Source organism: Misgurnus anguillicaudatus, chromosome 12 (genome assembly GCF_027580225.2).
Source record: "Misgurnus anguillicaudatus chromosome 12, ASM2758022v2, whole genome shotgun sequence".
Lineage (NCBI taxonomy): Eukaryota > Metazoa > Chordata > Actinopteri > Cypriniformes > Cobitidae > Misgurnus > Misgurnus anguillicaudatus.
The window spans coordinates 4,617,272-4,641,703 of NC_073348.2; the positions used below are offsets into that span (position 1 = coordinate 4,617,272).

Here is a 24,432-nt window from a genome sequence, read left to right on the forward strand (position 1 = left end):
AGCTTTTCTGCGTCTGATGCAGACAGCATATGGCATATTTTTGAGATATTTCTAAGATGGAAGAATGCTGTGCGGCAGATGTTGGCGATATGACTATCAAAAGATAGATTGCTGTCGAACATTACGCCTAAATTCTTAACCGTGGAAGATGGCACCACCGTGCAGCCATCTATGGGCAACTTGTAATCTGACATATTACGTTTGTAGCGATTCGGTTCAATAATAAGTATCTCTGTTTTATTGGAGTTTAGCATAAGAAAGTTTTGTGCCATCCAGTCCCTAATAACACTAATGCAGTCTGTTAGCTTAGAAAACTGGTGGGTTTCGCTAGGATGCGACGAGATGTAAAGCTGGGTATCATCCGCATAGCAGTGAAAACTTATGTTATGTTTCCTGAGGTGGTCATTTGTAACTCTAAGCAGCGCTGTCTCTGTGCTATGGTGGGGCCTGAATCCTGATTGGAACTTTTCATATGTATTATTATTTTCTACGAATGTGTGTAGCTGGCTTGCCACTACTTTTTCTAATATTTTAGAAAGAAAAGGTAGATTTGAGATTGGTCTAAAGTTATTAAGATCTCCCTGGTCAAGGTTTTGCTTTTTAATGAGCGGTCTAATAACTGCTAGTTTGAAAGCTGTTGGAACGTATCCTAATTCTAGAGATGAGTTAAAGATATTAAGTACAGTGTCTGCCACTACATGAAATACCTCTTTTAGTAATTTTGTGGGAACGGGGTCTAGTATACAGGACGATGATTTGGATGACGTTACTAGTTTAGAGAGCTCTTCTATTGTAGTAGGATTAAATGACTCAAGATGTTCGTTTGGTAATCTAGTGGAAAATGTACTATTGGGTAGGGTGATGGCTGCTTGCATAGTTTCTATGTTTTCCCTAATAAACATAATTTTGTTAGTAAAGAAGTTCATGAAGTCGTCACTATTGTGTTGGAGTTTACTATTGGTTTCTGTTTGTTCTTTGTTTCTAGTCAGTTTCGCAACTGTGCTAAATAGAAAACGAGGGTTGTTATGATTTTCTTTAATAAGCGTACTGAGATAGGTAGATCTGGCAGTTTTAATAGCCTGTCTGTAGTGTTGAACACTCTCTTTCCATGCTGAACGCCATACTTCTAACTTTGTGCTTCGGTAGTTTCTTTCCATTTTTCTAGCTACTTTTTTAAGGGCTGCAGTATGATGGTCATACCATGGAGCTGGCGGTTTTTGTTTGATTCTCTTTTTTCGAATGGGAGCAACGGCATCCAACGTGCTAGAGCAGACGTTGTTCAGGTTTTCTATTATAATATATATATATTCACGATTATATGCTACATGTTTCATTTGGGACAGGTCTGGAAGAGTGCTAATAAAGCTATCTTTAGTGGTGGAAATTATTGTTCTGGCTAATCTGTAGCATGTTGTAGACTGAGCGGTCCTATCTAGAAGTATTGTGCATGACACAAGGCAATGGTCTGAAACGGCATCGCTCTGGGGTGATATTTCGATGTCATTAATATTGAGTCCGAGTGACAGAATTAAGTCTAGTGTGTGATTACGAGTATGCGTGGGCCCTGACACGTTTTGTTTAATGCAGAGAGAATTTAGAACATCCATAAACGCACGTCCTAATGCATCTTTTGGATTATCCACATGGATATTAAAATCACCAACGATAAGAGCTTTATCTACAGTGACTGTAAGCTCAGATAGGAAGTCTGCTATTTCTTTAAGAAAATCTGTGTGGTGGCCTGGAGGCCTATATATGGTAGCTAAAATGAACGAAAGTCGTTTGTTGTTGCGATCAGTTATTTCCATATTTAACAGTATTATTTCAAACGAATTAAATTTTAGGTTGGATTTATGGTTTACTTTGAATATTTTATTGTATATTGTAGCTACACCACCCCCTCTCCCTATTAGACGAGGAACATGTTTATAATAATAGTCTTGTGGGGTGGATTCGTTTAAACTGGTGTAATCGTCTGCTTTAAGCCAGGTTTCTGTTAAACAGAGTGCATCTAAGTTTTGGTCAGTAATTATTTCATTGATAATTGGTTCTTTGTTGGTAAGTGATCTAATGTTAAGAAGGCCGAATTTTAACATTTGAGTTTCATCTGTTAATGTATTATGTTCTAGTTTTATGTTAATAAGATTTGTGCGAGACGAGGTAAACGGTGCTCTGTATTTATTTGTTCGAGGAACAGACACAGTCGAGATGTGTTGGTACTCTGTTAAAAAAGGCTCTATGTGCTGGGATATATGTGATCTTGACATGTCAAGGCAGCTAACAGACTGATGGGTAAGCCGATCTGTCTGTTTCCTGACCTGGGCCCTGGATAGTCAGACAATATCAAAAGTAAGACTATTGGTCAGATTTTCAGAGAGTATAGCACTTCCTTCCGGAGACGGATGGAGCCCATCTCTCTTTAGCAGGTCAGGCCTTCCCCGGAAATGCTTCCAGTTGTCTATAAACCCTACGTTATGCTGAGGGCACCACTTTGACATCCAGCCATGAAGAGACACTAATCTACTGTAAGTTTCATCCCCATGGTAGGCGGGGAGGGGACCAGAGCAAATTACATTGTCTGACATTGTTTTTGCAATTTCACACACCTCTTTAATAGTATCTTTGGTGATCTCCGACTGGCGGAGTCTGGTGTCATTCGTGCCGGCGTGAATAACAATCTTAGAAAACTTACGGTTAGCATTAGCCAGCACTTTAAGTTTGGATCTAATGTCAGACGCTCTGGCTCCCGGTATACAATCGACTATGGTGGCTGGTGCCTCAATGCCAACGTTCCTGAGTATAGAATCTCCAATAACCAGGGCACCTTTAACAGACGTCTCAGCCGGTGTATAGCTGAGTGGAGAAAATCTGTTTGATATTAAAACAGGAACGTGATTTGGATGCCGAATGCGACTAGGCCGCCTGACAGTCACCCAGTTAGTCAGCCGCCTTGACTCTGAAGTCGGAACCGAGCCATGTGTATTACGCTTAACACTAGGCGCACCCGAAACAGTGTTTGTAACATTAACATTAGCGGTCTTACTGTCCTCAACTAGCGTTCGGATGCGCGCTTCTAGTTCTGCAACCTTCTCCGTCAGCCTTACTACTTCAATACACTTAGCACATGTAAACCCCTCTATGCTGACGGAAGAAGCTAAACTGTACATGTGGCAAGTAGTGCAGGTTACAATGACAAGCGGAGTCTTACCGTTTTCATGCTGGGCGATGGCGTCTCCGTTCGCCAGACAGCGGTCCGTGAAGCTGCATCGAGATGGGTGCTCGCTCGTTGCGTGCCTCGGTCGTCTCCGGGTGCCTGGAGCCAGGGTGATGTGAGGCATGCTGTACCGCCTGGTGCTAATGCCGGGACACAACTCCTCCACAGCTTCCCGCTCTGGTGAGGAAAGGTCTGAAAAACATACATCGGATGAGTCCGCCATTAGATCGAAAAAGGCAGATTTACAGTAAACAGACAGTGAGCAAGTGCTAACTTCAACCGGCACGTTTGTTTATGCTAGTGGGCTATATGCTAGCACTAGGTGTTTACTAGTGATAGATCGTTTTACTTATTAATACTGTTCAAAAATCGTCACGGTAAAGTATTCCTAAGATAAACTAGTACGTTATATTATATAGATAGGAACGAGATAGTAAGAAAATAGGATTTAGATTATGAACTCGACGGAGCTCCAATGCACGGAGCAGCGTTTCCTCGTTTGCTAATGCTACCGGGCTATATGCTAATACTGGGTGTTTAAATCGTTTCACTTATTGAAACTGTTGAATAATCGTCACGGTAAGGTATTCCTAAGATGAACTAGTAAGTTATATTATATAGATAGGAACAAGATAGTAAGAAAGTAAGATTTAGATGATGAACTCGGCGGAGCTCCGATAGCAGTGTTGCCACTCTTGCGTCCAAGTGTTCTTGTTGGTCCAAGTGTTTTTGTTGCTGTATGGATTTCATACTACTCATTGAAAAAAGCCCTTTGTTCAAATGAACCATGCCCTCGGGCGCTTGAGTAAATAAAAAAATGAAATATGTGGCAGCCTTTTTTGTGCAGTAAACTTTCTTTTAACAAACTGTTGTACCGATATAATGACCAGTTATAGTTTTAGTGCTAGTAAGCCTATTTAGAGGTGCAGATTAATTCAGGACTTTGTGTAGACATATTTTATTATGAGGTGGTCCGCGAAAATTCTTGATTAAAAATAGTGGTCCACACACACAAAAAGTTTGAAAACCCCTGAAGTAGACCATCCAGTTAGTTTCTTTTCAAGAAAATGTAACTACTATCAGCTTAACTATTCTGTGGTTGAATAGTTAGCCCTTATTTGGGCTTTACAACATTTTGCTGTTTATTTCAATTGTTATCTATACAGATCATAATCCATTGACTTTTCTGAATTCTTTGCAGTGTCCAAATCATAGGTTGGTCCGGTGGTCTTTGTTCCTACAATCTTTCTGCCTGGATATTCAATACATTCGAGGATCAGAAAATGTGGTAGCTGATGCGCTGTCACGCGCTCCCGATGCATGTTAATATATAGAATCTCATGTATTCTTTTTTGGTGTTTTTAGGAGCTGTCCTTGGTCCTGAGCATGTATGTACTATATGGTGACCGTTTACTGCAGGGGTCTTCAACGTTTTTTGGGTCGCGGACCCCTTAGATGAAAGAGGCATGGAGCAGGGACCCCCTAATACTAAATGTGTAAAACAGAGATATTTAAGTAAGCAGTAAGGTACAAGAGGCTGCCTTTTCGTATTAGGCACAACGCAAAGTGGAGTAAAGTACAACTGCTGACCAATCAGAATCAAGGACTGGAACTGTTTTATATATAGAAACAAACATGTCACACAGCCATGATACTATATTAACATGCATAATTTTTTTTTGTTAAAGTAGAGTTTGTTTTTATATTAATATAATAATAATAAAAATAAAAATAAAATAATATTATTTTAAGGTATTTGCAGTGTACTATATTTTCATTTTACTGTGAATTAGACAAGGGCTTTCAGTTTATAAAGATGACTGATCATGGTGAATGGCACAAAGACTCTATTCTGCTGGGGATAGATGTTGTGCTGCTTTATAATTTTGAGGTCTGTTGCCTTTCCCGTGTATCGTCATTGTCACGAGTTTGAGTAACGCAGGTTTATTTTCTGCATAGCTTCATATCAGACTCAGGAGAACAACATGCAACGAGTCCGCGCGCATCTCTTTGGGGCAACTTTTTGAGAGGCGGATTTCAACCTGACTATAAATCTTGCACAAAGCACCATTACGGCGCGCGTTTCATTCATTTTTAAATGCGAGCGATAGTTTTGTCACAGTTTAAAATGCAGACGCGGTGTGGTGTAATTTGCCTGTTGAATTAGCGCTTTAAATCTGAACCGCGTGAAACAGCCGTCCAAGTTCAGAAATATAGAAGAGACAACATGTCGCAATGATTCTAAAATGACATTCTGAAAGGAAGACACACATAAGATTTACCTGTTTTATGATGACATTTCTGTCGCTACTGCTGCTTCCTGAGTGGACATAATCCAGATATTTTATTTTGGTCCGCTGGCTAAACTGAACGGGCGCCTTCAAACCTATGCGGCCACGCACGTGCACAACTTAAAGGGGACATGTAATGTTTTGTACATGTATTTTAAATTTTGTACCAAAAAATTGCTTGTAGTTAAACATCATTTGGCGGACCCCCTGCAGTTCCGTCACGGACCCCCTGGGGGCCGCGGACCCCCGGTTGAAGACCCATGGTTTACTGAGTTTGTATGACCTCTGAGATGTGAGATGTGACGAGCTCTGCTGTTGGGTCAATAGTGCCCCAGATCGGTTTGGTAACAAACATTGTTCTGCTGAACACAAATGAAGATATTTTGAAAATTGTTTGTAACCAAACAGATCTGAGGCACTACTGACTTCCATACTAGGAAAAAACACTACTATGGAAGTCAATAGTGCCCCAGATCGTTTTGGTAAAAAACAATGTTCTGCTGAACACAAATGAAGAAATTCTGAAAAATGTTTGTAACCAAACAGATCTGAGGCACTACTGACTTCCATACTAGGAAAAAACACTACTATGGAAGTCAATAGTGCCCCAGATGGGTTTGGTAACAAACACTGTTCTGTTGAACACAAATGAAGACATTTTGAAAAATGTTTGTAACCAAACAGATCTGAGGCACTACTGACCTCCATACTAGGAAAAAACACTACTATGGAAGTCAATAGTGCCCCAGATCGTTTTAGTAACAATTTGTGTTCAGCAGAACAGTGCTTAAGTCATTTTAAAAAATGTTTGTAAACAAACAGATCTGAGGCACTACTGACTTCCATACTAGGAAAAAACACTACTATGGAAGTCAATAGTGCCCCAGATCGTTTTGGTAAAAAACAATGTTCTGCTGAACACAAATGAAGAAATTCTGAAAAATGTTTGTAACCAAACAGATCTGAGGCACTACTGACTTCCATACTAGGAAAAAACATTACTATGGAAGTCAATAGTGCCCCAAATCACTTTGGTAACAAACATTGTTCTGCTGAACACAAATGAAGATATTTTGAAAATGTTTGTAACCAAACAGATCTGAGGCACTACTGACTTCCATACTAGGAAAAAACACTACTATGGAAGTCAATAGTGCCCCAGATTGTTTTGGTAACAAACACTGTTCTGCTGAACACAAATGAAGAAATTTTGAAAAATGTTTGTAACCAAACAGATCTGAGGCACTACTGACTTCCATACTATGAAAAACACTACTATGAAAGTCAATAGTGCCCCAGATCGGTTTGGTAACAAACACTGTTCTGCTGAACACAAATAAAGACATTTTGAAAAATGTTTGTTACCAAACAGATCTGAGGCACTACTGACTTCCATACATGAAAAAACAATTCAGTTTGGTTACAAAAATGTCAAAATATCTTGATTTGTGTTCAGCAGAACAAAGAAATGTACACAGGACAACATTGTAACAACATGAAAGAGAAATTTCATTTTGGGTGAACTATCCCTTTAACAAAATCGGCATCAAATACTCAGATTTTGTAAAACTCAAAGAACATGGTTACAACATCTTTTATTATTCCACCTGCTCAAGTTCCCTCATGCCGGCCAAATTGCTCTGAAACTTCTCCAGACTCCAGAAAGTGGAAATCCCCAGATTCGTGTTCTGAACCTGCAGTAGGGCGTCTCCACCTCCACTATTTTCTTCATCATTTGCTCGTGTCTGTCAAAAAAGGCACATTTAATCTGATACCATTCAACTTCAGTGAAATGGATCATTCTTTTAGGTCAATCTAAAACACTATACATCAAGCCAGATGTTCCTATAACTACTGATACAGCACAAAATCTGATTTTCATGTACTTTAAAGGGGGGGTTTTATGGTATTTCAAGCATTCTGACTTATTAACACAGTTATAGAGTTGTTTCCTCATGCTAAACGTAGGCAAAGTGTCAAAAATGCAGTTGGGCGTGTTTCTGTGCCGAATGCACTTCGCCAGGGTTCGTACAAGTTTCGGCTAATTTTTTTCGATTACGGTTCTAACTGACGTTTCAGGGGTTTTCGATACGTATCACTTCTTTATATGGGCTTCCGCCGGAAAACTTCCCCCGGAAAACCCCGCCCAGCCGTCAGTCAGCGGTAGACGCTAGAGCTTGCTAACAGCTTATCACGCCACTCAGCTTTGTTTAATTTCAAAAGTCAACAATGGCACAACAAGAAGTGTGTTTTTGGATGTAAGGAGAAGACATCCAGCCTTATGGAAAGAATGGATATAGTTTATTATCCGGATTAGCAGCGGAGTTTTGCGTGTGTGTTTGATGCGGTGGATTTTCAGAACCGGGTCATGACGAGTTACACGTGGTAAGTAAGACTTCTGTCTTATGTTGGAAATAGGCGCGTGTATATTATATAAATGACACGAACATGTAGTGAATCATAAGTTAAAACAGTGTTGTATAGTGTTGCATGACTCGTAATCGCTCCTCCCGTGTTATAACTCCTCCTTCTTCATTTTTTCGTACGTTATCGGAAAGATTCGGTAAAGCTAATCTTTCTTTTATAAATCTGATTAAACTAAAGACTCTTCAGAGATATAAAGGATGTCATACTACTCTATAGGTACTCCAGATTAACATCAGAAATGCAGAAACAGCGTGTGTTACGTGAGCTTTAATGAGAGCAACGCGTTTTTTGGTTAAAACATGTTATGGCACAAGCTACTTTTCAGTAGGCATTTTTTATTTGATTTAAAAAGAAATAAATTTAGAAACATATTTTTTCCTCTTACTAGGCTATTCCTGAATTCAGTATTATTCTGGGGACCGGACGGAAATGTCTGCTTGCGCATAAGCCTAACAGCTGTTAGATGTCAAAATGATAGTGTTAATGGGGAAATGTAACTTCTCCCATTAAGCAAACGTGCGTATTTTAGTTTTGGGATTTTCTTTATTTGTGTTTATTCGTTGGATCACAGGCTACTTTAATTTGATGTAAATAGTAAAATTTCTAATAACTGAGGCCTGTCCCTTTTATTTGTCATTAGCTAGTTGTTGATGTGCAAGGCTTGCACTTTTCATGTTCTTCTCTGTTATGTTGATGGTTGTTATTGAGACACCGCAATTGTGCGCAAATCCCAGGCGAGGACATTTTTGATATTTGTGAAAAAATGAGCACGTGAAACAATAAAAGATGTTCAATGAGAGCAACGCGTTTATCGTCATTTTTCATTGAAAGCAGGCTATGGCACAAGCTACATTTCAGTAGGCATTTTTTATTTGATTTAAAAATAAATAAATATAGAAACATATTTTTCCTCTTATTAGATTTTTCCTGAATTCAGTATTATTCTGGGGGCCGGACGGAAATGTCTGGCGGGCCGGATTTGGCACGCGGGCCGCCAGTTGACGTTCCATGCCTTACATGAACGCGCAAAACCGAGGGGGAACGGGTAAGACTTAGCAGTAAGGCTGCGGTCTCTTCAACCATCGGCTCATTCTCTTTTGAAATAAGAAAGCTTGCCACATCCATCTGTTTGTCTTGTCTTGTGGGGATGAAACGGTCTTCCCCGGCTGTAGGTGTGTTTTGAGTCTTGCCGGAAGCAATAGGGCTGGGTATTGTTAGGAATTTCACAATTTGATTCGATTTCGATTCTTGATGCTTCGGTTCAATTCGATTCGATTCAATAATAAGTAGATACGCAAGCAATTAAGTACCTGAGTATATTTTTAAATAATGTGTGTAGTATTACTAATGTTTGATCACGTTGTTGGTGCAGGCTTGAAAGAAGTGCTGCTGTTTGCCATCTTTGATCTTTCTGTTTTGATAAAGCGCGTCTTGTACAACGCTGAACGCTCTCACTAGCCGAGGGTGGCTGAATCGATTAATGGGATTTGATGAATCGATATTGAATTGAGAAACAAATAATTGCAATGCATTGATGAATCAATATTTTTACCCAGCCCTAGGAAGCAATTTTAGAGATGATTAACTACATTGAGTCAAACCTGCACACACGTGCCACTTACCTGGTGTTTTGCTGGCTTTTTTGGAAAGGCTAACTGATCTGTTCACACTCTTGTTGGGTGAGAGAGAGTTTGGGTTTGTAGAGTTGGATGTGCTGGCCTATTTATATTTATGAATCTTGACGTGACAGGACGGTCTCAAAAATACCACACACAAATTCAAAGCAATGCACGTGCGTGTGACGATTTGTAAATACCCCACCCAGCACAAGACGTCATTTAGGCAAGGCAAGTTTATTTGTATAGCACATTTCATACACAGAGGTCATTCAAAGTGCTTTACACAGAAATGATAAAACAATATATAAAAAAGAAAATGTAAAAATAAGATTTACACGATAAGATCACAATAAAGACAACGATACATGAGAATTCTAAATAACAATTAAAGAAAATAAATGTGAATTTAATAAAACGGTTTAAAATGTTAAAAATAATAAAACAGGAGTAAAAGTGACTTGAGGTAAAAGTGCAATCAGTGTGAAGCAGCAAAGTGCTCATTCAGTAAATGCAGAGTTAAACAGATGTGTTTTTAATCTAGATTTAAAAAGTGTTTACTGTTGAAGCACATCTGATCTTGTTGTGGTTTTCCTTTTCCTCAAATGAAACAATCTTCAGTCTTAAGTTCTGATTTCAAGAGATAGACTTTTATTTTCCGGACAAAATAATAAGCCGAGGCCGCCCGAAGAATTCCTCCCAAACCCAGTCTGCCGGCCTGGGAGGAAATCTCCAAAACAGTCTGACCCTCCAAGCCAGGGCCTGGCAAATATATATGGTCTTTGTTCCCTCCCCTCATAGTTAAAACAATATGTTTCTGTTCAGGCAAGATTCTGTTCAGGCAAGACCCACATGACATTCCTCAGACCCGTGGCTCCTTCCCATGACCTATTTGATCCTGGGCTATTCCCTTTGTGCCAGACCTGAATGCACACATCTTTTCTTAAATCCACACAGATGGCTTTTAAAACTTCTAACACCTAAGGCACCACACAGATGGCTTTTAAACTCCTGACCCACACAACATAACACATGACCTGCATAACTTCATAGTAAACAAATTGCGTGTGATTATAATGGTAAACTCATATTCATCATATTAATGTAGATTGGGATTAAAATAAAACTTCTTCATAATCCCCGCTCTGAGGCTTAATTTAGCCTCACCTTTCCTGTTTATTTTAATCCGGAGTGCAGTTTCATAATTCAGCGTTTCAATTATTAATATCTTGTGGCTAAAGAAAGCCACTATACCTTACCAATTACTAAATTATGCCACTGCACTTCGAACTATGGACAATAAGACAAACATCTTTCCATTCTCATTTTGACTTGAATGTAAAAGTAAAAGTACTTAAGCCCTAAACAGTTTGTGCGCAATTGGTTCTACGCTTACAGTTATCGTTTTACCTATGTAGAGTATATGATAAAGCATCGTAAATGTAAAGTCAACGTTAATGAATCAAAGTAAAAAATAATAAAACAAAAGTAAAGTATGCATAATAAACACAAAATAAATGTTAAAGATTAATGTTCAAATTCAAAACGAGTAAATATAACTAATTGATACTGAATTGAATCATAAAAAGTAAAAATTACAACATGATCTCACAAAGTTCCGTGGGATAGTCACGGAATTTTGTGCTAATTTTTCCGTGGCATTCTCACGGATCTCCGCATTTTTCCGTGGCCCTGCTACGGACTCTTTTTCCGTGGCATTCTCACGGATTGGTTACTCAACTGCTTTTTCCTATTTTCAAACCATTTTCGCTTCGGTTTAGGGTTATATTTGGTGTTTGCGTTAGTATGTCCCTTTAACTATTGGTTTATACTATTTTTTCTGATTTATTCTTTTATATTTTCTAAACTTTAAACAATTGTCCCCTGGCGTTGGGGTTAGAGTTGGGTTTGGGTAGGGATGTCATTTCATGTAAATCTAACCCTAAACCGAAGCGAAAAGGGTAAGAAGGACAAAACAGTTGAGTAACCAATCCGTGAGAATGCCACGGAAAAGACAGTCCGTAGCAGGGCCACGGAAAAATGCGGAGATCCGTGAGAATGCCACGGAAAAATTTGCACAAAATTCCGTGACTATGACACAGAAATTCGTGAGATCAGGTTGAAAAATTAAGTATAATAAACAAGTATAAATGTAAGTTGATTCAAATAAACAAAGTAAATAAAAATAACCAATAATAAAACTAGGTAAAGATGGCATAATAAACACAAATAAATGTAGATTAATTCAAATAACACAATAAAATGTGAGCCACTAATATACTAAGTAAATATTGCAACACAAATGAAAGTAAAGTATTCCAAATATAACAAGTAAATGTAAATAACCAATAATAAACTAAGTAAAGATTGCATAATACACACATAAATTAGGGGTGGAACAATACATGTATTCACGCCCGCCGACATGGGGGGAAAAACGGGTCGGTTGGCCCGGGCCCAGGTTTTTGGGGGGCCCAGTACTTGAAACTAATGAATAATTCAGTGTTTTCCATACATTGATTTATCTGCCATAGAATCAACACTGGCCGCCACAAATAGATTTTTCATGATTACCATTTACATTTTAATTCTACTGTATTCATTGTAGTGAGCGCTCAGCGCGCCTCCCTCCTCCCTCTCGTTGCATGCAGCGCCTCAACAGCGCGCGCCCCTCCCCTCTCTCTCCTGTTGCAAGCAGCGCGGCTCTCTCTACAGTCAAAAGTATTTTAACTCCGCGTTCTTTTTACTTTCTTTTTCGCGTAAACGTCAACAGTCACGGATGTCACATGTTATAGAGAAGATGACTGATCGAGTTCATCATGAGTGAATTAAACAAAAGGTCAGCATTACCACACATACCCGTTCTGGTGTGAGTCTGTGTCCGAGCTCTCTCCCTACCTATGATGTGGTATGCTCGTGCACGTGTTCTGTAGTAACACTAACCGTGTATCCTCTCATATTCTGAATTTGCAACAAATTTTTGCGCTATACGCGATGATATACAATAAAACTACCACTCGTGTTTAAAATAAAAAAGCGCTCATAACGCAACAACACTGATGAGAAGAGCAACATCAGTACAGCCTCAATGTAAATGTATGATGATTTTGTCAGATGAGGGCGCGTTTTTAGCAGCAGTTAAAGAAAGAGATTGGATTTACATTGACATTAACATACATTAACAATGAGTCACTGGGTCGTTACTGGGTCCTGTTTAGTAACTATTTTATAGACAACAGAACAAATAATATGTAAAAATAGCATTCAGTTGTGTTAAAATGCAATATAATGTGACAGATTAAAGAGTAAAACACGACGCAATGACGCCACATATATGCTAATCGGCGTGTGACGTCATCGCCGCCACAGTCTGTCAAAATCCTGTCGGAAACACTGCAATTGTTAAAAAATAAAGAAAATAGGCATATTTGTGGAAAAAAATCTAATACAGTCACCTCCACAAACATTGGAACAGAAGCACATTTTGTGTTATTTTAGCTGTTTACCAAAATGTATTCCAGTTACAGTTATGATGGTTTTTCTTTATAATGGAGAGGATAATGCGATCATCCACCACTGTTATCCCATTTAGACATACAGGATTTTAATGTTGATAAGCTCACCACTGTGTTGTTTTTTTATCTGGATGTGCCAAATTGTTGATGTGGCAACTCTTAATGTTCCTGCCATCTCTCTGATGGATTTGTTGTGTTTTTGAAACCTAATTATGGTCTGTATCACTTGCATGGAGATGTCCCTGAATCAAATGATTTGGGTTCACAGCCACAGCTTCCAAATGCAAATACCACACTTAAAATCAACTCCAGACCTTTAACATCTGTTATTCATGAGGAAATTATTTAACAAATAGACAATACCCGTCAACTGTCCCATTACTTTTGAAAAGGGGGAGCTACATATTAAATGGCTGTAATTCCTAAATCCTTCAGCCATTATGGATGTGAATACCCTCAAAATAAAGCTGAGAGTGTGCACTGTAAGACAATATTCATAATATGACTGTAACTGGAATACATTTTGGCAAACAGCCAAAACAACACAAAATGTGCCTCTGCTCCAACACCCATGGAGGTGACCGCACTTGAGATACATAAAAAAAAAACGTTGTATTTGTTTTCTTCCTATACTTGAAATAGTGGTCAAGAAACCCCCCGCCCAACACAAAAATGGTTTGGCCACTGATCAAAATTTTATGATGTCATTTGATTTGAAGTTCAGTACGCTCAAAATATCTGGTCAGACTCAGCACAAGTCCGGTGCTCAGAAAAGAAAAGAAAAGAGAAGAAAAGAGCAGAAAATAGAGGTTTTTAAAAGAAACGGGTTGACGTTATATAAATAAAAGTTATTTTGTGTCAGTATATAGTGTCAGTACTACATTTATTTACTATTTAAATGTTGAATACAATGTATAATAATGCAATATTCGTGGGTCATGAATCTGATAATGCCAAATGTCTTGTTACCAGTAAAAAGTAGGGGGGCCGAGGGGCCCTCCAAGATTATCTTGTCCCGGGCCCAGGCAAGACTGTCAGCTGGCCTGCATGTATTCGTTTCGAACCGAATCGGTACGGGGGTCACGGTTCGGTGCATGAATTTAAACGGAGAATACACGGTATGAAAATAAAAAAAAACTTGCGTGCAAAATAATTAATGTAATGCGGAACTACTGTTAGATACGCGGGTTCTTTATGGACAGCTAATCTGTTGCCCCGCTTTAGCTCTGAAGCTCTGACTGGCGCCAATGCAGCCGAGCTCCGCCTATGTATGCGCTCTATCAGAGACCGTCTACATTCTGGCACTCTGCAGTTTTTTGTCAGGTTCACGGTCCAGTGAGTGAAATAGCAGCGACAGCGAGTATGGCAAATGGTGGTGAGGATCCGCCGGCCCCTTTAAGATCGCAAGTTTGGCAAAACTTCAGTTTTCCAGTCAGTTACAATAATACAGGCGAGAGAGTGGTGGAAAAGACGAGGACAGTGCGTCGGCGTTGTTAGGTATGTGAGTGGAAATACATCTATTACAGGGCTCTCAAGTCTCACGCATTCACCTTGACAAACACGCATTTCAGTCAGTTCAAATGCCACACTTTGTATTTCTCATGCTGAGAAGTAGGAGATAAATTGTCCTGCTATATACAACAGGCATACGCAGGGCAGTTCTGTCGAGTTCAGCTGCTTTCAGTTTTTTAAGCGTGCTCAACTTTACGCAGCGCCATCAGCATCAGAGTACTGCGAGAAATCTTGCGGAGGAGGCTGATTTCAAATCGCTCTCGCGTTACTCTAACGTCATCCACTTGTCGTTTCTTGCAGCGCCTCGTGAAGTCGTACACACCTATTAATTCATCCTACAAGCCTATTTTTTGTTCTTTAGTACATTAATATGAAATAAGGACAAAAATGTAATTTAAAAATGTATTTAGGTAACACTTGTAATACATTTGAACCCATATTTGTATGAAAGATGAGTACAAGATTACTTAAAGTGGTATATATTTTTGAAATACGAGATAGTATGTTAAATGCATTTCAGTTCATATTCATGACATCTCAAAATAACACTGATAAGGACACCTATGTTTTTAAGATTAGCTTAAAAAAATGCCTTCATTTTTGTTTTGCTTTTTTCCTCCATTGTACCGAAAGTGAATCGAACCGTGAAGCCTGAACCGAGGTACGAACCGAACCGGGACTTGTGTGTACCGTTCCACCCCTAACATAAATGTAATTAATTCAAATAAAACTAGTAAATGGAAATAACCAATAATACAACTAAGTAAATCATGCATAATAATTCTTGATAACAATTTAAATGAATTTTTCCCATCCTCATCAGAGGTGCTTGAATTCTCGTTTACTATTTGTAAATTCATTACTGTCTTGTAACGTAAGTCCTGATAATATTCTTGTTAATTTCAAGTAAATTTTCCATCATCCTAATATTTTAACTTCCATTTGGTTCTCTAACCAGACACCTACGCCTCATTTACCCACTAACCTTTAATTAAAATTGATTCAGTATATGTTATCATGTATTTCTAATGGCTGCATCTAGTTGTTATCCTAAGATAAATTAATGCCTTATTTGTAAACTTAATAATCTACTTTTTGATTGTAGTACTGTACATAATTTATTTATTCTGTATTCTTATTCTGACAAAACTTTATTAAATTCCTTATTTAGCTTAATCCCATGCCTTAATCTAATTTGATCAACAGAATCTACATATAATTGATGATTAATTGTTGTGTTCATCCTTTTATAAGGATTCTAAATACCCTTCTTTTGTAGTGATTTCTTATCTCCCTCATATTTAAGTACTTTTTCTCTCTCTCCTAATGATAACGAGGTCAAACATTTTCTTTTTCTACAAATCCAAAATAATTCTCCAATCGATATTATTTGATCTTCAAATATCTTCAATGTATATGTTTCTTTGATTTGATTATATTATTCTTCTAATAGCATTTCTCTTCTCACTTTTACACCTTAAGTTATACTTTTTGATGTCTTCATAATAGATCTAGAGGTTTTTTAGTTGATTCATTCAAAATTCTTGTTATAAAGCATTTCCTATTTAATTTTCTTAAGTCTATAATTCCACAAGGCTTATATTTTCTTGATTGTAATCTTACTGTACCATTCAGAATTTTTACTGTACCATTCTGAAATATCTATCCTTTCTTTTTTATTTTTAGTGTTTTGTTATTTACGTCCATTGACACAAATTTCCAAATTGTGGCCTACCAGATGTATTTTTAAACTCAGAATTTCCCAAAAGACCTAAATATTATCCAGATAAATTGACCTTAAACTTTTTCTCGTAATCCATAAGAATTCTTGTTGAATTTATCACCCCAAAGTATGTGGACTTGAAAATGTTATTGCATTATTGGAATCTGGTTTTGCAAATATATTTCCTTAACTGTAAATATTCCCCATTTGTATCATTGTTATCTTTGGGATGTTTCCCATAAAATGTCCACCTTATGTTCTCTGTTCAATGTCTCTATGTTTTCAGTCTTTCGTTCAGAGTCTGTTCCTTTGAAATTATTGCAGATCTTTCACTGGGCCTCCTTTAAGGCAAAAGTCCATCACCAGGAAGTTTAATTGACTTTAGCAATGCAAATCTTCTGTAGTAATCGGTTTCGTTCTTTAATTGACTATAGCAATGCAAATCTTCTGTAGTTATCGGTTTCGTTCTTTAATTGACTGTAGCAATGCAAATCTTCTGTAGTAATCAGTTTCGTTCTTTTCAATTCAATTTCTTTTGACAATTTTTCTTTTTCACTTTTTCCTCTCGGTGCTCAAAACTTTGCTCTCCATTCGTCGGTATACTTGAATTGCTTTAACTTTGATTTGGTTTTGATGTTTCTTCTTTTATATCATTGGCATTCTTTCTCCTTCTCTCCTTCCTACGAGCTCTGCTACATTGGCTGCTCCTCCCACTTGGACGTTCTCGGGCTGGTCTCATCCTGTCTCCCCCAGTTAGGCCACCTGTGGCCGTGTTTGGCCTCCTCCGACCTCTCGAACCTCAGATAAGCTAGATCATCCCGCACTCATCAAGTCATGTTTTCTCATCTCCTCCTCAACTCCTTTCAGCTTTTTCTGTACACAAATAACTCAATACATAGACAATTAGTTTGTTCATATAACACTTAATTCCAGATGTTTTTACAATACGCATATGTCTATCGGCGAATATTTCATGCAATGTTAAAGGTGTACGGTTGTTAGTTTAATTAATACAAGGTAAAACATCAATTCTGTTATGATTAGTATTTTCACACATTTTGTTAAGTATGGCTTTGATGATTATTCCTTTTCTATACATTTTTATCTACCATCCTTTGTGATAATAGATGATAGTCAAATTTTTCTTCTCTCTTACCCGTCACATCAGTTTTTCCCTTTTTATCTCAACTCAAAATCTTTATTTTTCTCATGAATCAAATAATTTATTTTCATTCCACTTATTTGCCCCATGTACATCTATGATAATAATCTTTATGACTGAGATTTTTCACTTCTTATACAATCTAAAAAGATCTCCTGACACTCTGAGGCCCTTTTTAGCTTCCACATCTGTTTGCCCATGCTGGCAAAATCAACTGTTCTCCTGTGTCCCTATAACTCAATAACAACCAATCGTTTTATCAACTTTTTAGCATTAATCAACCAAATTAACTTTCCGCATGTTGGAATAGTAGTTCATCCATTCTAAACCTGTATAATATTTTCCCTTATAATTAAATACGTAAATACAAGTATCTACTTCTTATGCAAATCATAATTCACAGTAAAAATGTTTATCAAATGGAGAAACACTTGTAAGCAAAGTATGTAAATTTTTGGATCATCAATCTTTTCTTGTCATTAATTGCTCTTAAATCGTGACTAGATACAATTTAGATTTGTTTCCTTAAATCGTATGTTTGTTACAATAATTAGTTATTTCTTTTTTCTATTCTCACAGCTTTTTCTTGTTTACCTATTATAGTATCCTATGGTGTTTTTTCAATTTATTTCTTTTATCTATTTTATTTTCCTTTCTGCCATAGCTGTTCGATGCCATATATATTTGCTTTTTAGCTTAGTACCATCATTGGATTTCTAACTTCCTCTGTAGATACCAAATTCAAACCCCCCAATTTTCATTATGCATTTCTTCCTGTCAGATTAATAAGAGTCTGATTTGATTTCAGAAAAGGTAGTCACACCTAACAACATAAGTTCTTGATCAGCCTTTAAATTTGTCTAGCTGATTTTCACCTAAAGATTGTATGTATCCCTATAGTTATAAGGTCCTAGCCAAACATTGAATGGCTGTTTACTATTTCCCCTCTTTCACTCAAAGGCTCGTATGAAAATGAAAAAGTATACCCAGGTGAAAAAAAAGTGCACTAAAATACATTTTATTTAAGTACACTTAGTACACTTTTCCACAATATACTAAAAGTGCTCTATTTTCGCACACTAATTTTGAACTTAGTATACTTAAAAGTAGTATTTAGTACTTCTTAAGATGAACTTAATACCATCTTAGTGTACTCAACTGTGCTATTTTGAGACACCATGAAGTTGAACTAAAATGTATTTTTAACATACTATGTCTGTATTTAAAAAAATATATTTCATTATAACTTGAAGTACACTTGAACCCACCTTTAAGCATTTTTAAATATACTTTAAAGTATACTAATGGTATGTAAAAATAATATTCCAAATGTATTCCTAGGTGAAAAAAGTTCACTTAAATACACTTTCCACATTATACTAAAAGTGCTCTATTTTCGCACACTAATTTTGAACTTAGTATACTAAAAAGTAGTATTAAGTACTTTTTAAGATGAACTTAAGACCATCTAAGTGTACTCAACTGTGCTATTTTGAGACACCATGAAGTTGAACTAAAATGTCATTTTAATATACTAGGTCTGTATTTAAAAAATATCTTTAATTACAACTTGAACCCACCTTTAAACATTTACGAATCTACTTTAAAATATACTAGTAGTATGTTAAAATAATATACCAAATGTATTCCCAGGTGAAAAAGTTCACTAAAATACACTGTAAGTTCACAACCTTAAGGTACCAAAAGCGCTTTATTTTCGTGCAGTAAATTGTGCTTAATATACTAAAAAATAGTATTTAGTACTTGTTAAGACAAACTTAAGACAATCTAAAGTGTACTCAACTGTGCTATTTTCTAAAATTGTATTCAGTTACAACTTGAAGCACATTTGAACCCACCTTTTAAACATTTATAAATATAATTTAATAATTTCAGATATAATAATATTACATAAATAATATAGCATACAAAATGAAATAATAATATATTGCCCACACATTTGTACACATAAAATAAATCATTTCGAATGTACTGTACGTGACATTTGAATTACAGTACAGTATACTATTAGAATGTTATACATGTAGTATTTTACCTGCATGTTTGCCACCAAAACATGTTTTAACTCATTCTAAAATGATACCTATTCTGTAGTCATACATACAAACCAGTTTCTTCCATCATAAACAACTAATTAAATGTTAAAGAAACAACTAAGTATGTATTTATTTACTGCTATTGAAATGATTTTACAATATAAAACAAAGATCAGTGAAATGCAATGAGCTACTTTTATCAAATTGTGGAACATTTATACATCAATATGAAAAGTACACTATATGCAACCATTGAATATTCATATAATCCTAATAATGTAATTCTCTAAACAAACATTTACTGGGAAAAATGCAGAAGTGCATTTGAACTAACTCGAGATAAACCTGCAAATGGCTGAACCAAAACACAGAGCAGTTTAAATGTCACGTTTAAGTGGAGGGTCACTTCTTCTTGCCATTCAGACACTGAAGACTTAATCACAAGGTCTTTGAAAAGGAAACAGAATAAAAATTAACCAATAATTAATGAACATAGATATGCATTAGAATTTTGTTAACTCCTCAGTTTACCTTTTAAAGCTTTGACTGTGTCCTCATCAAGCTTGACTTGAGTGTCCGTTTGATCCGTCACTACATGGCACTCTACAAGTTACATTGAACATAGAGTTATAGGAGGCTTAACTCACTGACACTCATATAATGCAACCTGTGTGTATTACAGGATATGCTTTACTTTGATAATTGTGTTTTATTTTAATCAAGGGCATTTTCCATTGACATGTCTATTGTGGTCTTGCTTACAAGAAAAGTTCGCCTCTGTTTAAGGAGATTTAAGGAAATCAGAAGTCATGCCAATGGACTCTATGCACGCTTAACTTCCACGTTTGACTCAAGGTTGCACTTAAGTTTCCGATACGGGAGATTTAAAGCAGAGTGACAGCAGAATCACTAAAATTTACTCGTTTGCTGGATTTACCCAAATTTACAACCTATGATGTGTGAAGAATTGTCCAGATGTGCAAACTGAGAAAGGTTGCAAGTTTTATGTGTTGTCTTGTCTCTGTAATCATTAAGATATATTCAGCTAGCCTGTTCTAGCAGTGCTTGCATTGTGCTGTTTTTTACAATTCGTCCAGCAGGCTAATCACGTTAGTAATATATTAATGTCTTTGTAATGTTGTGTAAAAGTGTCAGGTGAAATAAGAGAGACAAGTGAGATCTCACTGTTACTGCTATATGAGGAAAAAGTTAAACGAACAGAATTACATATTATGATATGATGCTGATAGTGTAAAATGTGACATTCAGAGTTCTGTTCTAAGATTTACTGTTTTATTGTGGTATATTCACGCCGATTGTCAAAACATTTTTACTTGGTTATTTTTGAGTTAGTATCTTGAAACATTAGAGGATGTAAAAAACAAAGCAAAAAGGACTATGGTAAATTTTATTTTCAGTTATTTTCAGAGAAGACAGCTCAAACATACCTTTTAGTCTAGTACTAGCATTGCATTGAAGCGTAACTAAACCCCTGGTCAGAGCCTGACTCCACCCACTGGCAATATTTGAAAAATGCAAGAAAAGTTGGCAGATCCCAATGGAGATAGAGAGGACGAACTAAGCTTGTACCAAGTGTGTGGTGAGATCGTAACAAGGGTGTAGTGAGCTTGAACCTGGTTAGTCACAACATATTTTTTGGACCCAACATCCAATAGGAAAATTAAACTGCAGTAGCCACCGTTCAACCTGAAGAGGGCAGCATATATTGTAGTATTGAAACACTTTATATCCAAAACTTACACTAATAAAGCATCATTCTACAGATCATTAACTAAAAAAAGTTGGTTTAGGGTAGTTACTCTTTAAACATTAGCATTAGAAAAACGTAAAAGTGATCTAAATGTTATAAGAATACTGTAGAACTAAAAACTTACAACCAAGAATAAGTATTTTTATGGGCCGTATCTTCATCTGTTCATCTCTACTTCGACTTATTAGAAATTCTCGGCTCTGATTGGTCAATTTGAATGCCGCTGTGCTAAAAAAGACAGGCTGTTAAGATTTCTGAAATACAACAAGAGAAATGAAATGCCTAAATTTACTTACAAAAAAATGTAAATTATGTTCCAAAAGCCACACAACATTGAAGAAGCTGGGTTAAAATAAAGACATATTGTAATACTAAATGTTCTACTTATTTAATAGTTCACTAAAAATAAAAAAGCAAAAATCTGTCATCACTTAACTTACCCTCATGTTCTCTCATTCATCTTCAAACAAAAACCGAGGTACTTTAATGAAATCCAAACGTATATTTCCCCTCGATGTCAGATCCACTTGATACTTGAACTAAAAACTGCTCACATTTCAAAAAGTTAATCGCAACAACAATAAAAACCATCGCCGAAGTAATCCATGTGAATCGCGTTGTTTCAGCCAAGTCCTCTGATGATCACTATATATAATTTAACAGTTTTAGTTTCAACTTTTAATCCACATTTACCAACGATCACGCACGTTGTGTGTCGAACAACAGAATCAGGAAGCCAATGTGACGTACTGAATCCCAAGAACCAATGAGGTTTAGTCACGTCCGTCACGTGTCTTGTTTGAATATAAACACTAACAAATTTATGTGGATTAACTTTGTTAAATTAATATATAATGCATGTTCAATGATATGATGTTGAAATTGCAATGTTACCCTATTAAAATTAATGTACATGTTTTTAAAAAATATATGTTTTTTTCTCAATACACCAAAACTTCTGTAAAAGTATGCTTGTGTTTAACAGATTTTTTTTTCAAATGTGTAATTAAAGATATATTTATTCCCAGCGTACCTCTAGTGCTCTTTTTAGAAATACGTTAAATGTATGCTTGAGTTTAATTACATTTTAAAAAAGTATGCTAAAGATATATTTATTACCAGTGTACCTCTAGTGCACTTTTTAGAAATACATTAAAAGTATGCTTGAGTTAAGCATACTTATAAAAAGTATAATTAAAAATATATTTATTAGTAGTGTACCTCTAGTGCAGTTTTTAGAAATACATTAAAAGTATGCTTGACTTTAGCATACTTTTTTAAAGTGTAATTAAAGATATAATTATTACCATCGTACCTCTAGTGCACTTTTTAGAAATACATTAAAATAATGCTTGAGTTTAGCATACTTATAAAAAGTGTAATTAAAGATATATTTATTACCAGCGTACCTCTAGTGCACTTTTTAGAAATACATTAAAAGTATGCTTGAGTTAAGCATACTTATAAAAAGTGTAATTAAAAATATATTTATTAGTAGTGTACCTCTAGTGCAGTTTTTAGAAATACATTAAAAGTATGCTTGACTTTAGCATACTTTTTTAAAGTGTAATTAAAGATATAATTATTACCATCGTACCTCTAGTGCACTTTTTAGAAATACATTAAAATAATGCTTGAGTTTAGCATACTTATAAAAAGTGTAATTAAAGATATCATTATTACCAGCATACCTCTAGTGCACTTTTTAGAAACACATTAAAAGTATGCTTGAGTTTAGCATACTTATAAAAAGTGTAATTAAAGATATATTTATTACCAGCTTACATCTAGTGCACTTTTTAGAAATACATTAAAAGTATACTTGAGTTTAGCATACTTTTAAAAAGTGTAATTAAACATATATTTATTACCAGCTTACCTCAAGTGCACTTTTTAGAAATACATTAAAAGTATACTTGAGTTTAGCATACTTTTAAAAAAGTGTAATTAAGCATATATTTATTACCAACGTATTTCTAGTACACTTTTTTGAAATACATTTAAAAGCTATTTAACTTGATAACCTGCGCGAGGACGTGGATGTACTGAAGAGCTATTTATTTACATAATTTAAATTACTGTTAGTTTAAATGTACTTACATTAAACAACTATACATCATTAAAAAGTGTTTTGATTTAAGATTTAGTTTTTGACCTTTATTTTAATCTGAGAATCCTAGTAACAGTAATTTCTTCATTTTTTGTCAGGCGTTATGAAAATGAAAAACGGTACATACCTTTAATTTGAAATATAACCCTCAGCCGCACTCATTGATAAAAATACTCCTCCGTGATCGTCATGAAAGCACTCGATAAAACAACATCTATCGGGGCTTTTAATTCAAAGTATGCATATTTGGAGAAATATTACTTAAATTTTATATGTTTACTTCAAATTTCTGCAGTGGGGGTAATATTTCACCCATATTTATTCCAAATATGGCGATATGAGCAAGTTTGAGTCTGCATGTCATTCACACTCAGTTTGTTTCATTCATACGTGAAGCCGGAGGGCGCTAAAGTCTGAAACTCTTTCATAAACTTTCATAGAAAGAATAAGACGTCAGTCAGCTCAGCAGCAGCTGTCAGTCAGACGTGAACTTGAACAGTGACCTGCAACGAGCGATCGCTGTTTTTATAATAACATACAAATAAAGATGTTTTGATGTTTTAAAACCATGGAGACAATAAACACGATTAAGATTATATATGGTTTGTCTGTATTTTTAACGCTATGTCTGTTATTTTCATAACAGTACTGTATATTATAATGCTATGCTAAGCTAACAGCATAAATAACATAAAATTGTTTATTTTCGGTCTTATTTTATGATCCAAAGCCACATCAGATCACGCATGATTGTTTAAGCACTCGACTTTTGATGTGATAATGTGAGTTTTATTATAAATGCTTTTATTTGTAGTGTTTTGATGGTATGCTAAGCTAACGTACTAGCTGTTCTGTAAACATCTGCTGTCTGGAGATATGAGATATGTGTTTCTAGGAATAATTTTGACTGGTAAAGCTTCTTTAAGGTAAGTTTCTTTTTGTAAGAAAGGACTTTAATAAAAAGAAAGTGAATTGAGACAAAAGGAGGAAATAAAACACTAAATAGAAATTATGAGCAATTATTATATTGTTTA

The 24,432-nt window shown here is 35.9% G+C and overlaps 1 protein-coding gene and 1 long non-coding RNA gene across 2 annotated transcripts in view; both read right to left on the reverse strand.

The window, feature by feature from the left end:
- Positions 1–402: 402 nt before the first annotated feature.
- LOC141368955 (uncharacterized) overlaps positions 403–24,432 on the reverse strand; it is a 246,497-nt gene continuing 222,467 nt past the window's right edge. The window contains exon 2 of the mRNA XM_073873799.1: positions 403–3,406. Coding sequence (XP_073729900.1) covers positions 2,334–3,338 — 1,005 coding nt within the window. The 5' untranslated portion in view covers positions 3,339–3,406 and the 3' untranslated portion in view covers positions 403–2,333. The remainder of the gene's footprint in view (positions 3,407–24,432) is intronic.
- Positions 18,823–22,186, reverse strand: LOC129440786 (uncharacterized). Its single transcript, XR_012372694.1, has 4 exons — positions 21,729–22,186; positions 21,413–21,516; positions 20,049–20,120; positions 18,823–19,964 (listed from the first exon to the last, which is right to left on the reverse strand). It is a non-coding gene; the product is annotated as an uncharacterized lncRNA (long non-coding RNA).